Consider the following 14,181-nt stretch of genomic DNA (forward strand, 5'->3'; position numbering starts at 1 on the left):
GGCAGAGAGCATACGGTAACAGAAGACAGCATCAGTTTGATTGGAGGTGTGCCGCATTTGTTGTTGAAAATCTAGCAGACATAGTGGAAGTGTGAAACATTGGAAAGTTGTAAATAATAGAATAGAAAAAGAACATTTCAGAAAGAACAGACCTGCCTTTTGGTCCGTTTAACCATTGTCGGTTGTGATTTCAATCCTACAGGACTTAAGAAGTGTTTTTGAAAGCCTGATGGACAGTTGGTGAGTTATTGGATAAAACAAGTTGTCATAGCACCACCAGATGGCCATAAGGTGTAATTCTTTTTGACTTAGTAGTGGGTGATAATCCAGATCTATCTAGAAAGTTCAGCTGTATGGTTGCTGATCCACATGCTTAAAAGTTGAAGGAATATTAAAAATAGAATTCATCAAAAATAACTACATGGTTCCATCATTTCCAACACATCTAGACCGTCACTTGCCAGGTTAGATATGTTCCCTCTCAAACATGTAGTTATTTTCCACACATACGCATTTGGTTGACCGCTCATTTAGAGCAATCAGTCATGCTTAACTCATGAGAGAAGAACTGTGTAGAATAAATGCTCTTCATGAAATTGAGTGGAACAACACTAAATACTACAGAGTGAAGTGTGTGCTTCTTACTTGTCCTTGATGAGGTGGGGGAGAGGCGCCTCAACTTGTGTCGACCAAAAGACACAAGTTCCCTGGAGGGTGTCCTCCTCACTCCTATGGGACTCCTGGTCGAGCTGTGCACCCGGCCCCGCGGGGAGTACTTTATCTCTGACCCACTTCCACTGTGGTCACAGGACAGACGGCAAAGGAGAACAGTGCGGTGATTAATACACTAGAAGCTGCTATTCAGCAAATTATATTGATAAAAATCAATGTAATGACAGTATTCTGCCACATTTGCTGCCACTGTCTGGCAAACAGTTACACTAAAAAGAAGAAGAGGTGTCAGAGAACAGATAAACCTAGAGGACAGTAAAGCAGATCATGTCCAGGTTTCCAATACTTACCCAGTAGCAGACTTCCTAATGATTTTCATCCTGCTGCGGAGCTTGAACCCAGCAGGGGAGGAGGATGGCATCAGGTAGGAACGATGGGTTACAGATGGGGAAACAGCGAGCCCTCCTTTCCCGCTTCTTTCTGACGTCCAGTGGAAGGCAGATCTACGACGAGCCACGGATGCCCCTCCGGTTGCTGCCCCAGTAGTGCTCTGACCTCCAGCCTTCCAGCGGTAGCGGCTGCTCAGTGAGGAGTTGGCAGAGGAACCCGTGGCTCCCTTTTTCATCTTATCTTCTGCTCTGAGTTTCTTGGTAACCTCTCCCTTCTCCAGAGCTCTTTGGGAAAGAGTCAGGGCTTTGGGCGATATTGACTTTCGGGGTGTTTTGGCTTGGGCTCCGGCGGAGATGGAGACCCATCTGTACTTGGAGGTCTTGGGGGTTACATTGAGTGAGCTTAGTTTTCGAGGCAACTTCTTGCCGGGCGTTCTCTTCACTGTGAGTAAGGGGGAGCTTCCACTGGCAACTCCAGCTTTTGAGACTGAAGCTGGGGGAGCAGTTACAGCTTTGCCTGTGGGTGAGGAAATGGAACTAGCTTGTTTGGGCCCCACTCCTCTCACGTTGTGGCTCTTCACCCAAGTGAACTTAGATTTCTTCAAAAAAGATGCATTGACTTGGCCCTGGCTGGTGTGAGATTCGGGGTCGATTGAATGTTTTGATACATTTTTGTTAATATTAGGAACTGCTGGAGTTTTCTGAGTAATAGTTGGTTTAGTCTCAGTGCTGGCTTTGCATGTCTGGGTAGGTTTGGTCCGTGTTTGAGGGATGCTCTGCAAACTGGTCGATGTGTTGGCCTTAATTGGGGACGGCACTTCTAAAGAACTGACTTTCTTTTCTGGCAGGACTACACTCCTGCTTTCAGTCTTCTCCTTCAGATCTTCAGTCTGTCTAAGAAGCGTTGTATGTTGCTCACTAGTGCCTGTTGCTCTTGAATCTCCTTTTCCATCTTCATGCTGAGACACAGCTGCTCCTGTTTTTCTAAGAGTATCCGTGTTTTTTTCCTCATTTGCAACTCCCCCTGTGATACTGTTTACATGTCGCTCTCCCTTGTGTTGAGGGATCCCTGATGATAAGATGGCAGTGGTGATTCTTTGCCTCTCCTCTCCTCTGCTGTGGCTGGGCAGTGAGGTGCTGTCAGATACACTGTGGGAACTAGACTGATGTACAGTAGAGGGAGTAGAAGCTGAGGGATGTCCAAGAGATGGTTGGGGGTTCTTGTTGCTCAGCGAGTACGTTTTCCTCCAACTTCCACGGCTTTGAGGAGCATACGCTCCCCCTCTGGAGCTGTGAGGTTGGACGACAGATGTGCTGTGACCTCTGCCTCTGGCTGACGTTGGAGCGTCCGGATGCCTCTGCTCATCTCTTGCAAACGGGGTGTCGCCATGGACACTCTTATGTTTATTGATGAGATCTGGGAATAAAGATAATAGGAGTTATATATTTGCACATTCGCATCAAAAGTGATTAACAAGAATAAGGTAAACCGGAACCATGTAAACAGAGTTGATTTAGCCAACAAACCATATTTCTCAATTTCTCCCTTTCCTTTAGAGGAATGTAGTCATGTAGACAATGCTGGTTAAGTTTGAAGATGAAAGGAACATGCTGCCAACGTTTGCAAAGTTTAGGATTGAAGAAATGTTCAAATATTAAAAGGAAAAACCTTAAACAAGGGAGTGGAGAAATCTAGGAAATGTACATGTTTGATGGATTATCTTTCCATGCTGTCCTTCTGTCCAGAGTTTCAGCCTCTTGTATAGTCTATGCTAAGATAACCCTGAAGCTGTTTGGCGGACTGTGCGGAGCAACACCTGGTTGGTGTTGTTTTGACCTTTTATCTGTCACACACCAGTGCTGTGTACTCGATACCGTGGCGTATAGTGAGAGGTAAATGAAATGTTAGCCTAACTCACTTGTTAGCTAGGTGATTCTACCATTGAGTAGTTATGCCTTGCAGTTGAACAACTAGCTAAACTAACCTGTTGACTGAATAAACAGCGACCTAGTTATCCCCTTACAGTGAACACTGAATAGAATATATCTCCTAAATACCCCTACGTAGCCCCACATGCAGCATATGAAGGGTGACGTTGCATCGCGTGTCTCTTCTTCGACGTCAGCTGGTTTAAACTGGAGGCAAAGCTAACGGCCAACTGTCGCGTTTTAAACACGTTGACGTCACTTCAGCCACGCGACCGCTCTGAATCTAAAAGGCGCGACAATTTAAAAGACGGTTAACTAACTCACTTGCTACCAAAAGGGAGTAAACAGAAAGACTTACTTTGTAGAAGTTCAATTTGCCTCTTCAGCGCTTCTCTCTCCTCCATGTTTACAACCAAAACGTTTCGTCATCAAAATGCGACGAAACAGGCCGTTGCCGATGACGTACTTTTCACCGTCCAATCCCAAAACGCGGGTTAGTGTAGTAGGGCTCTTTACCTCCTCAGTCTTGTCTTACAGGTAGGCAGTTCATTTACTGAACATTCTCGTATAATATGTGAGGCTAATTTATTTGACAGAATTAATTGGCAGTATAGTACGGAAACTCTATGTGTAATATATTAGTTACAGAAATTATATAATTATTATGAAGCAAACAATCATCAATAATTAAGTGTATGATAGTAACAGAAACAAGAAATTATGAAATAAATAAGAGATTTAGATTAACAACAACAAAGACAGAGTATGTAAATTTGTTCTGTTTGTAAAATTACGTATTGTTTGTTTAGCTCATGTTTATTGACACAACTGTCAAATCAAAACATCAATAATTTAGGCATCAGGGACAGCCAGTGCATCACCATTAGTGAGGCCGCTATTCACACCAAGCAATGGTGTTCAAGAAGTGAAGAAGTGTATCTTTTGTCAAAATATAACATTAAAATCCCTCAGTGATTGGATTTTTTATTTTTTTTCGCGTACTTACTCAAGTCACTTCAGTTGTACAGAGAGTTTGTTTTGCTCGTTATATACAGCCTATGCCGGAATTTGAAGTGTTCAATGTCTTTCATCAAGATAATCGACAGACCTTACTTTCAGCTCCCCTTTGCCAGAAAGCAGAACCATTGAAAAGTGTACTCAGTCAGTCTGTGGATTATCCAGAGTAATTGGGGCAACTGTTTCTGAGAAGACAATTGGTGTTGTGTAAAACTATGCATGCAACAAAGAAAACAATTCTCCTCCACTCTGTTGGGGTCATGCATAAATCACAGAGAAAGACATCTCTAAACCACAACAAAACTTTATGTAATGGATGGATACCACTTAGTGTTGATGAGAAAGCAAAAACATATTGTTGGAATTTGGGTAAACTGACTACTTACATTTGATAGAGCTGTTCTGATAATGGAATAGTCAGTCAAGGCTGTAAATTGTTATGAAAATACAATTGCAACCATAATACAATGGTAGACAACAACGTCAAGTCAATTTAAATTGCCAATATCAAAAATCACAAATTTGCCTCAAGGGGCTTTAAAGTCTGTGAAGCATACATCACCCCCTGACCTTATACCCTCGATTATGATAAGGAAAACGTTCCCCAAAAATGGGGGGGAAATGGAAGAAACATCAGTTAAAGCAACTGAGGAGGGACCTCTCTACCTGCACAGACAGATCATAAACTGAGTAGCCTAGATAAGAGCATATCTTATGTCTATCTATTTATTATGTCTCTTGTGTGCACTTTACCCTATGCTGCTGTAAGCCTGCAAATTTCCCCGCTGCGGGACTAATAAAGGATTATCTTATTTTATCTTATTTTATCCAACATAATGAAATTACAGTATGCTCTTATTTATGTTATCTTATCTTATCTTATCCAACATAATGAAATTACAGTATGCTCTTATTTATGTTATCTTATCTTATCTTATCCAACATAATGAAATTACAGTATGCTCTTATTTATGTTATGTTATGTTATGTTATGTTATCTTATCTTATCTTATCCAACATAATGAAATTACAGTATGCTCGATCAAGATGAGAAAATGATATACCGTAAACCTATAACAATTCACCTACTTTCAGCTATGATCATCTACGGAATGGAGTTAACAGGTAGCAAAAACAGGAAGACAATCGCTTTTACAAACAGCACATTTGATCAAACAGGATTTGAACACAGCGCCACGTTACAAACCTGTCAGACCGCGCTGAGGGGAGGACTCCCCCAGACACCATCGGGCGATCCGTCTGTTGGCTGTCAACTGATTTCAAAACAACAGCGTCACTTGGGACATTCGTTCCTAACGTCAGTGAAGGCTTTCGAATAAGTGCTTCAAAGTATTGCCAGGAACTTATTTCGACAGTTTACAACAACAACAACAACAACAACAACAACAACAACAACAACAACAACAAAGTGACATTTCTATCGGGAAGAGTGTGAAAGGCCGATGACGCCGCTGTGAGATGAAATGAAAGGGGAAGTGAAACTAAAGGCGGCTGGTTTGGACACAAACCGAAGAGCTCGGAGACAACGCAGAAACCTTGTTTAAAAGTTGCTTAACTTTTTGAAGGTAAGGCTAATTTGGTCGCAAATGTTTGGAAGAGTAAGGGAAACAAGCAGATACAAGTTGTGACGTTACATTTGGGCTATAATCCCGTCAGTTTACGACAGTGTTGTGGCTAGTTAGCGAGCTAGCATATGTGTTTGTCTACACTATTGCTATCGTAGTAACACCTGTGTAAACCGTGTGTGTGTGTACTTTATATCCGTGTGTGTTTCTGTACAGTACCCTGCTCAGCAGCATGACGTCAACAAGCGACCTGTACTTCATCGTGACACGAAAACCTGAAGACCGAGGACTCGTCAATGCTGGACGCATATGCTACATATCTGAAAGCAGACACAGATCATTGAAAAGATCATATCCCACAAAGTTGCCCGTCTTCCTCATGGGCTCACGGACAAGGTTAGATTATGAAATAGAGTTGAGTTACATGGAGCAGCTGAGTGCAGAGGACGCCGAGCTGCTGCAGGCCCTGTCCGAGGACGCAGACAGGATGAGGTGGTTCATCGAGGGAGAGGCTCTGCGGACAGCACTGGGACTCGCTGAGGGCACTGCGGTGACCGTGGAGGAAGGAGGAGACAAGCTCAGAGGCATCGTGAAATACATTGGAAGACTTACAGACAAATCATATTCCTGTCCTTTGCCAGGCACGTTCTTTGGCATTGAACTACAGGTGGGACTTTCAAAGTGATTTATTTTCTTTGCTGCTTTCCCCTACTGGTATATGTCCATGCATACATCTCAGAAACCTCTGCAGTGGATGTAATTGGGTTTGTGCTGTTCACAGATATGAGACATTTGCACCTTTTTATATATATATAAAAAAAAGTGAGTCAAAAATATCCGCATGGCTTGTACCACTAGGGGTGGTCTGAGCCTTTTTTTTAAAAAATCACCAACAGTTGCATGTACAAATTCATTTATAGAGGATCTATAGATCTATAGGATTTATAGAGAGCATTGAATGTAAAATGTAAGTGACATTCATTGAGGGGTGCTGCTATGCTTTTTTCCCCCTAGGGAGAAGACCGGGGGAAGGGGAATACTGATGGGACCTTCCAGAGTAAAACCTTTTTCTCCTGTAAGAAAGATTGTGGCATTTTTGCCACGTTCGCCAGAGTCAGGCCTGTGGTTCCCAGCTCCTTGACCCCCTCCAACCCTGAGCACTCTCAAACAGACCAGCTGTTTTCAGGGGATAGAGTCACGTGCTTCATCGGCGATAACATTCGGCATGGAATGGTGTTGAACGTGCAGGAAAAGGACGGAAAACATATTGTCCGGATCTCCACGGTAAGTAATATATCAGTTTAATGGTTAGAATAAAAAATAAAAAAACATCTTAGAAGAAATAGTGTCACAAATGGTAAATAGGGTGTTTTGTTCATTTAAACTGTTTTTTAGAATGCAAATAAAACATACCAGTCATGTGGCCTAACTCCTGAATTGTGGCAGATTAAATTAATTTTATTTTTATTTTTGCCATTCTAAATTTAGGTGTTAAACATCTTAAAATATTAGGCAATGAAACTTACAACTTGCTATCCTGTTTGTTGTGTTACGCATATCTACACAACTGTTTCGTTTTAGCCATCAATCACCATGCTGTCACACTTTATATGCTCCGGCTCTTCCTCGAGTTCTCTTATACAAACACTCAGATTTAAAATCAGATAAGTCACTTCCTTCAGTTCCAAGTTAGCAGCACATTGATCATATGTCTTTGTTGGTGTTTTTTTTTTAAAGGACAAAGATGAGAATGGAAAGAGAGGGGGCGAAGTTGACGTTCCACTACATTTGGTTGCTAAGGGGGAGTTGCCCCCAGGTTTGAGCACATAATCTACATAATGACGTGTGAAGCTATTTCCCACGTTTGTAAGAAATCTGACTCAAGTGTGTTCTTCACTGTAGAGCCAGAGAGCATGGATGTTGATACAACACCAGTGGAAAAAGACAATGGTTTTCTGAGCTTGAACTCTGTGGTGGAGGTGACCTTGGGTAAGGGCACTTCATATGGAATCATCCGCTGGATCGGCACTCTGCCTGGTTGTCAGGAAACCATGGCCGGCCTAGAGCTGGTAAATCTCAACCATGGCAAATTATTGCTTTTCTTTTCATTGTTTTTTTTACTTTCCTTTAATAATGGATGACATTAATCTTTTGTGTGTATCCATCTCTAGGACGAAGAAGATGGAGTGAGTGACGGCACGTTCAAAAGAGAGCGTTACTTTGATTGTGCCCCAAAGAAAGCTCTGTTTGTGAAGCTCAGATCCTGCCGCCCTGACTCGCGATTCCAGAGCGCATCAGCCAATTCCACCGAGATGATGTTCAAGCAAGAAGACTTGGGTCAGAACAACACTGATAAACTCATTTCTGCTCAGTCCTGAGCAACTCTTTGTTCTGTTGTTGTGTGACGAAAATCCATGTGTTCCTTTTAGAGGACAGTCAGTGCCCCCTTGTGGACACAGTGATGCTTTGAATCGGTTTTAAAGTTACATTCATTTGATTTTTAATATATGAAATATCTTCTAGAAAAATATGTCGGCTCAGATCCATTTTAAAAAGTAAAAGAAGAAGAAACATACCCAATAAAGTTGAAAACACAGTGAGGCAAAGCATGAAAAAATACATTTATGTGTGAAGACAGGGCTGTCCAGACAACCAATTTATTGTATGTTTAATGGTTTTATTTGTTCACATACGTAATGATTTACATGTGTTACTGTAGAGAGAGATGCAGAGCACTGTACAGGGATTCTGGGGACTGTTCCTCCTGTCAGCACGGAGCAGGTCCACCAGATTTTGATTGGACGAATGAAGGGGATCCAAGGCCACTACAACTCCTGCTACATGGACGCTGCCCTCTTCAGGTCAGGATGATGAACATGTGACGGCAAATAGTGTGCAATTTAAAGTCTTCATAGGAAGTTCAGCTGGTTGTATCCCATTTATTCTAGAAATCACATTTACTTTACATTATTATGGACCATTGTCCAAGTCACATCGATTTGTTTTAGGCAGATTTTTCATTTCTGTACAATATGGAATTTGTCTTGCAGAGACTTGACACAAGTTTGTGTTGCTAACAATATTTTTGGGGAGAGTTGTATCATAGTCAGTGGTAATGCAGTAGCATGCAGGGGTTATTTTTGCAGTGCATTCACGGATGCATAGGTGTCAAAAGTTTGAGAGTCATCTGTTGAAAACTTGCCCAAGAAACAACCAAAGTTCACATCATCATTTACTCTCAGTCTGTGTTTCTTCTTTAGTCTTCTAGATTAGAGTTTTGTTCACAACCCAGCTCATGAAAGCAGTATTTTTTGGTTGTCCGTTATATTATTTGTCAATATTATACTATTATCTAAAAATGCTGCGCATCCCTGAAATGAATGCTCGCAAAGCTTAGAAAAATGCTCCCCATGTACACTATTGTTTCCTGTCCTTGATTACAATTCGCAAGCTAGTTTGAGATCTCTACAAGTGTACTTATTTATATCACACTGAAAGGAATAGAAACTTAAAAGGAAACCAAATGAAATACTTCTTTTTGTTTAACAATATTCTCTCATACTTTCATAACTCTTAACTCCTTTGTCTGTGTGTTCCTTCAGCTTGTTTTCCTGCTCCTCTGTGTTGGACGCCATGCTGTTTAAATCAACAGAACCTCAAGATGCCCCGATTCAGAGCACACTGCTCCACGACATTGTTAATCCCCTCCGCAAGTGAGTGCTGTAATGCATTTAGCAAAACAATGAATTATTTTTGTGCTACTTGTATGATGCATAAATACTCTGTATGCATGTTCTTTGCAGTAAGGGCTTTGTGGAAGGGCGGCACATCATGAAGCTCCGGCAGCAGCTACAGAAACACGGCTACAGTCACTCCTTCACCACCGATGAGAAGGGTCAGTTTAATCTGGAAGCTATGAAACAGCTGATTTGTTTTTCGCTTGAAACTGACTGTTGATGTGGCTTTTGTCTCTCAGATCCGGAGGAGTTTCTTACTGTCATCATGCACCACATTCTTGCACTGGATCCTCTTCTCAAACTGTACAGTTCCACCACAGAAAACTATACAATCTCCCACCACATCGCCAGTTGAATACAATAAATATTGTGAATGATTTTGCGTTCACACCTCACATTGCTCTCCCTGTCCCGTGTAGGTCAGCAGGTGGTAAAGTGCAGGATAGTTACTGCTATCAGATCTTCTTGGACCAGAACCACAGCCTGGTTCTGCCTACAGTCCAGCAGCTCCTGGAGCATTCCTTCCACACTGCAGGACTCAAGCTGGCAGAGGTGAGATAACTCCATTACATTTTTTGATACGTGATTCTGTTGTAGAACCAGTAATAATGAATTAACACATTTAATAATCACATTTAAAATGTATTTTAGTAGCAACATCTTCCTAGATCTAACGGCTAGTGTTTGTGCTCCTGTGTCAACTCAATTGATGCTGATCTGTGTAACAAATGTAAAACTTGTTTTCTTCATCATTTTGGTTAAGAAATGTTTTATCTGATGCTTTCCTTTGATTCTCCAGTAGATGTCTCTGTTGGTCAGTTTTTCCAGCATATCTTCTCTTCTCCTTGTATAAGTTTATTTTGGTGTTTCCTGTCTACACGGTGTGTGATCTTTTTATTTCATTGTCCTATAATTGCAGGTTCCATCCTGCCTCATCCTCCAGATGCCTCGCTTTGGGAAGAAATTCAAGATGTTTGACAAGATCATTCCCTCTCTGGAGCTGGACGTCACCGACCTCCTCTCTGAAGGTACTGTCAAACACATACACACACATGCAACACACGGTCTAAAGTAAATGGATACAACATGTGGTGTGTGTTTCAGGTCCTCAGCAGTGCATGCTGTGTGGAGACTTGGCCCAGGAAGAGTGCACCGACTGTTTTAAAGATCCCATGTTCAGCCAGACGGGATTCAAAATCTTCTGCAAGATGTGTTCATCTCAGGTTCGGTTTGTATTAATGTCCTTCTGCCATGTAATACCACTTCACCAGCTCTGTAAAAAGAAAATATTGCTGAAATCTTTGTGAATCTGTTTCTATGGCTCCATCAGTTTGTGTAGAAAGAGTTGTTTTCTTTTCTATGTGAAAGCCTCAGAGCAGATGCTGACTGTTTCATGTTTGCCACCGAGGGGGGAGTGGGCATAGTGGAGACTTTGCATAAAGTGGTATTCCATGATAGATTGCTGGGTGTAGAGTGTAGTGCTGAAACTCTGGCAAGTGACAGAAACCCATTTTGATAATCAGTTAGATGTTCGAATAATTTATTAAGTAAAAATACCAAACATTTGTTTTAATACAATGCAGACCTCACCGCTTTTTATATTTATTTTTCTTATTCAGGTGCACTCCCATCCTCAACGCCGGTCCCATAAACCAGCTGCTCTGGTCATCCCCAAGGGTTACTCGGGTCGCAGCATGCCTCACACTCTTATCAGAGACAAGCTGGAGCTGTTCGCTGTGCTCTGCATCGAGACGAGCCACTACGTGTCCTTCATCAAATATGGACCAAAACGCGAAGACTGGATCTTCTTTGACAGCATGGCAGACAGACAAGGTGAGTCTGTTTTTATGCATTGTCTCATCACACGCACTGATTATGCATACATTCAGTGGCTCATCTGTGCGTTGTGTTCAGGAGAGAGAGACGGATTCAACATCCCGGAGGTTCACGCCTGCCCTGAGGTTGGCATGTACCTGGAAATGTCTCCCGCGGAACTGGCCAATCAGGCGCCTCGAGACATGAAAGGTGTGGCCAAACGTCTCTTTTGTGACGCCTACATGTACCTGTATCAGAGCACGAGCATGTGTCTCTATCGCTGAGGGGACACCGCCCCACACCTTGCTCTTAGCACTAAATGTAAATTGGAAAAAAATATTGTTGCCTTCGCTGGTCATGTAATTACCTTTTTGTGGAATGGTTTGTTATTCTTAAAGAATGTGTGGAAGTACACACATGAACATTTAAAAAATGTATAATTTTCTGCACTGGGGCAGGGAACGAATGATGAAGTTTGACTAATTTGAAACAATATTGTTTCATGTCTGTTATATTGTATGAAGAAAAGGGTACTAACTGAAATATTTTTTTTTGCATTATAAAAATTGACAATCACTGACATGCATTGCAAAAGACAAATGTTGCGCTGTAATATTATGATTTTGTAGTTTACTATTTTCTCTTGGTGTTTGTTAATTATCTTTAAAAGTTATATTTAGAATTTTTATACCGGGAATGAATGAATGTTGCAGATGAAAAAATCAACCAAAGAAGACATTAAATCGTTACTATGCTAGTAATGATTTCAGATGCTAGTAATGATTTTAGAGTGGCATGTTTTAACAAAGTCAACTTAACAGTGTGTTATTGTTAACACAATGAAATTAATTTGCTCAGTAAAATCACAATTGTGCCTTAATGTTTTCTTTCTAATCCGGGTTTAGGTGGCTGGAGCATTTACTTTATAAATTTCAGTAAAACTTGTTCAGTTTCCTTTGAACATTGAATAGGAAAATGATCGCTGGTATCCATGTATCATTTGTTCTTTTCATATTCAGTTGGGATCCAAAATTGGAAATCAATCAGCCGCTTCCGTCACACAAGTAAATACACTTGCCTGAGTCAAACATGTATAGGTGAATCTCTTCTATGTTTCCCTCCCATCTTGATGCACAATGCTCATCCTTTCATGAGCAGCAGTGGTTGGCAGGGCGAGGCGAGATACAGAATTTCTTAAAGAGGGAAAAAGAGGTAATTATCACCTTTTTAAAAAAAAAAAATTTGGGCAAAACCATGATAAACAATTATTCATAGAATTTTCACATACTTTAAAAAGTGTCTGGACGGGAACTTGAAAATTGCTACATTTCTATTGATGAAGGTCAAGGCCTAAAGTCTAGTGAAATATTTGTGAAGAAGTCCTAAATTTGCCTGATTTTATAACGATTGACTGTATAAGGTGTCCCCCAGGGAACACTTATTGGTCCTTATTGTTTGGATGCGCTTTTCTTAAATATGACCATTGTATATTACATTACTTTACATTACAGTCATTTAGCAGACGCTTTTATCCAAATCCTAAGTGTATTCAACATAGGTATTCAAGAGAACTACTAGTCACCAGAAGTCATAAGTGCATCTCCTTTTTTAAACAAGCATCCAAGAGCATAAACCAGAGCAAAAGTACAGTGCAGAAACAAGCTATATTTATACGAATACAATAAGTGCAACAAACTAATATGAATAGAATAAGTGCTAAGTGGAAGCACTTAGCACTTATTGTATTCATATTAGCTCAGGGTAGTACCTCTTGCTGTTGACACCCCGCTTTAATAATAATAATAAAATAATTTATTTGTATTCCGCTTTAAAAGGTACTCAAATGCACTTTACATGGTAAAGACAGAAACAGTTAAAGCAATAACAATATAAACAAGACAGAGAGACATTATAAAAGTAATTACCAAAACAAAAACATACATAACTATCATCACAGGATAAAAGCAGATTGTATTCATATATTCTCTCCTCTGAAAAGGGAGGCCAACCAAGTCTGTGGTTGAGTGTATTAAAGACATAAATGAACTTGTATTGACAAAACTTAATACTGACAAAACAGATTTTTTTTTATCGTTGCCTCAGCAGCAGGAAATATGTTCACATTTATTTCTGTCTCTGGACCTTACTGGTCCTAAACCTTTGGCTTAATTATGATTTGTCACATTGATTTCTAGAGCTTTCTGTAAGTGGGAGCATTACTTTCACTGATCTTTCTTACCTTTAGTTTTCCGTCTGTTATTGTGTCATGTGACTTGTTGCCCTGAGTAAGAGTTGGAGAGAAGAGTGCGGGTGTTTTCAGACTTTGTTGTGTTCGAGTACAGAAAGCACCAGTTGGTGTTATCTAACTGAATTTTAATGTCATGGCAGAACATTTAGTTAATTTTGGACAATGTGGATACAATGTAATATTTCAGAACCAAACTAGATTAAAATACGTAAGTTACCCTTTTTGGTACGAGGCTTCTTCAGAAAAAGCTTGTTCGCAAATCCATCTCCCAGTCCTTAAAAGAACTGTGACTCTCTTGGTTTACATCTGGCTAGTCAGATATGAGCACACACATTTTGGTTGTTCAATTGGTTGAATTAAAAGTGTATGCTTTAGTTTTTAATGGGACTATCCAACTAATCATATAAACACTACAGATATCATAAACAGACTTAAAGATATATATATAAAAAAATATATTTCATGAGGTTAGATCAATGAACTGAAAAAACATATCTAAAGTGATGGGAACATGAAACATCCATTCCATCCATCCATTTCCGTAACCTGCTTATCCAGTTAAGGGTTGCAGGGGTGCTGGAGCCTATCTCAGCTGTCAATGGGCGAAGGCAGGGTACACCCTGGACAGTTCGCCAGTCTGTCATATAGAGACAAACAACCATTCACACTCACATCCACACCTACGGGCAATTTAGAGTCTTCAATGCACCTAAACTGCATGTCTTTGGACTGTGGGAGGAAGCCGGAGAACCCGGAGAGAACCCACGCTGACACGGAGAGAACATGCA

General features: G+C 40.8%; 2 protein-coding genes across 3 annotated transcripts in view; one reads left to right on the top strand and one right to left on the bottom strand.

Moving 5' to 3' along the window:
- Positions 1–3,433, bottom strand: part of zc3h3 (zinc finger CCCH-type containing 3) — a 64,711-nt gene extending 61,278 nt beyond the window's left edge. For both annotated transcript variants that reach the window (XM_054603417.1, XM_054603416.1), the window contains exons 1-3: positions 3,349–3,433; positions 1,023–2,478; positions 646–797 (exon numbers count right to left, since the gene is read on the bottom strand). In XM_054603417.1, the coding sequence (XP_054459392.1) occupies positions 646–797; positions 1,023–2,478; positions 3,349–3,394 (1,654 nt within the window). In that variant the 5' untranslated portion in view covers positions 3,395–3,433. The remainder of the gene's footprint in view (positions 1–645; positions 798–1,022; positions 2,479–3,348) is intronic.
- A 1,830-nt stretch (positions 3,434–5,263) lies between these two features.
- cyldl (cylindromatosis (turban tumor syndrome), like) lies at positions 5,264–13,914 on the top strand. Its single transcript, XM_054603095.1, has 15 exons — positions 5,264–5,593; positions 5,810–6,260; positions 6,608–6,877; positions 7,331–7,409; positions 7,496–7,662; positions 7,765–7,930; positions 8,313–8,454; positions 9,196–9,306; positions 9,397–9,488; positions 9,570–9,633; positions 9,750–9,882; positions 10,250–10,358; positions 10,435–10,553; positions 10,950–11,163; positions 11,245–13,914. The coding sequence occupies exons 2-15, from the start codon at positions 5,826–5,828 to the stop codon at positions 11,427–11,429; spliced, it is 2,286 nt and encodes a 761-aa protein (XP_054459070.1). The 5' UTR covers positions 5,264–5,593; positions 5,810–5,825; the 3' UTR covers positions 11,430–13,914.
- The last annotated feature ends 267 nt before the right edge of the window (positions 13,915–14,181 follow it).

Source organism: Anoplopoma fimbria, chromosome 8 (genome assembly GCF_027596085.1).
Source record: "Anoplopoma fimbria isolate UVic2021 breed Golden Eagle Sablefish chromosome 8, Afim_UVic_2022, whole genome shotgun sequence".
Classification (NCBI taxonomy): domain Eukaryota; kingdom Metazoa; phylum Chordata; class Actinopteri; order Perciformes; family Anoplopomatidae; genus Anoplopoma; species Anoplopoma fimbria.

What these genes read in the sequence shown, in the direction of transcription:
- cyldl (XM_054603095.1), top strand. Translation starts at nt 5,826, where the DNA reads ATGACGTCAACAAGCGACCTGTACTTCATCGTGACACGAAAACCTGAA. An exon ending in TCTTTGGCATTGAACTACAG is followed by an intron (nt 6,261 to 6,607) that starts GTGGGACTTTCA and finishes TTTTCCCCCTAG; the next exon opens with GGAGAAGACCGGGGGAAGGG. An exon ending in CAGGACTCAAGCTGGCAGAG is followed by an intron (nt 9,883 to 10,249) that starts GTGAGATAACTC and finishes CTATAATTGCAG; the next exon opens with GTTCCATCCTGCCTCATCCT.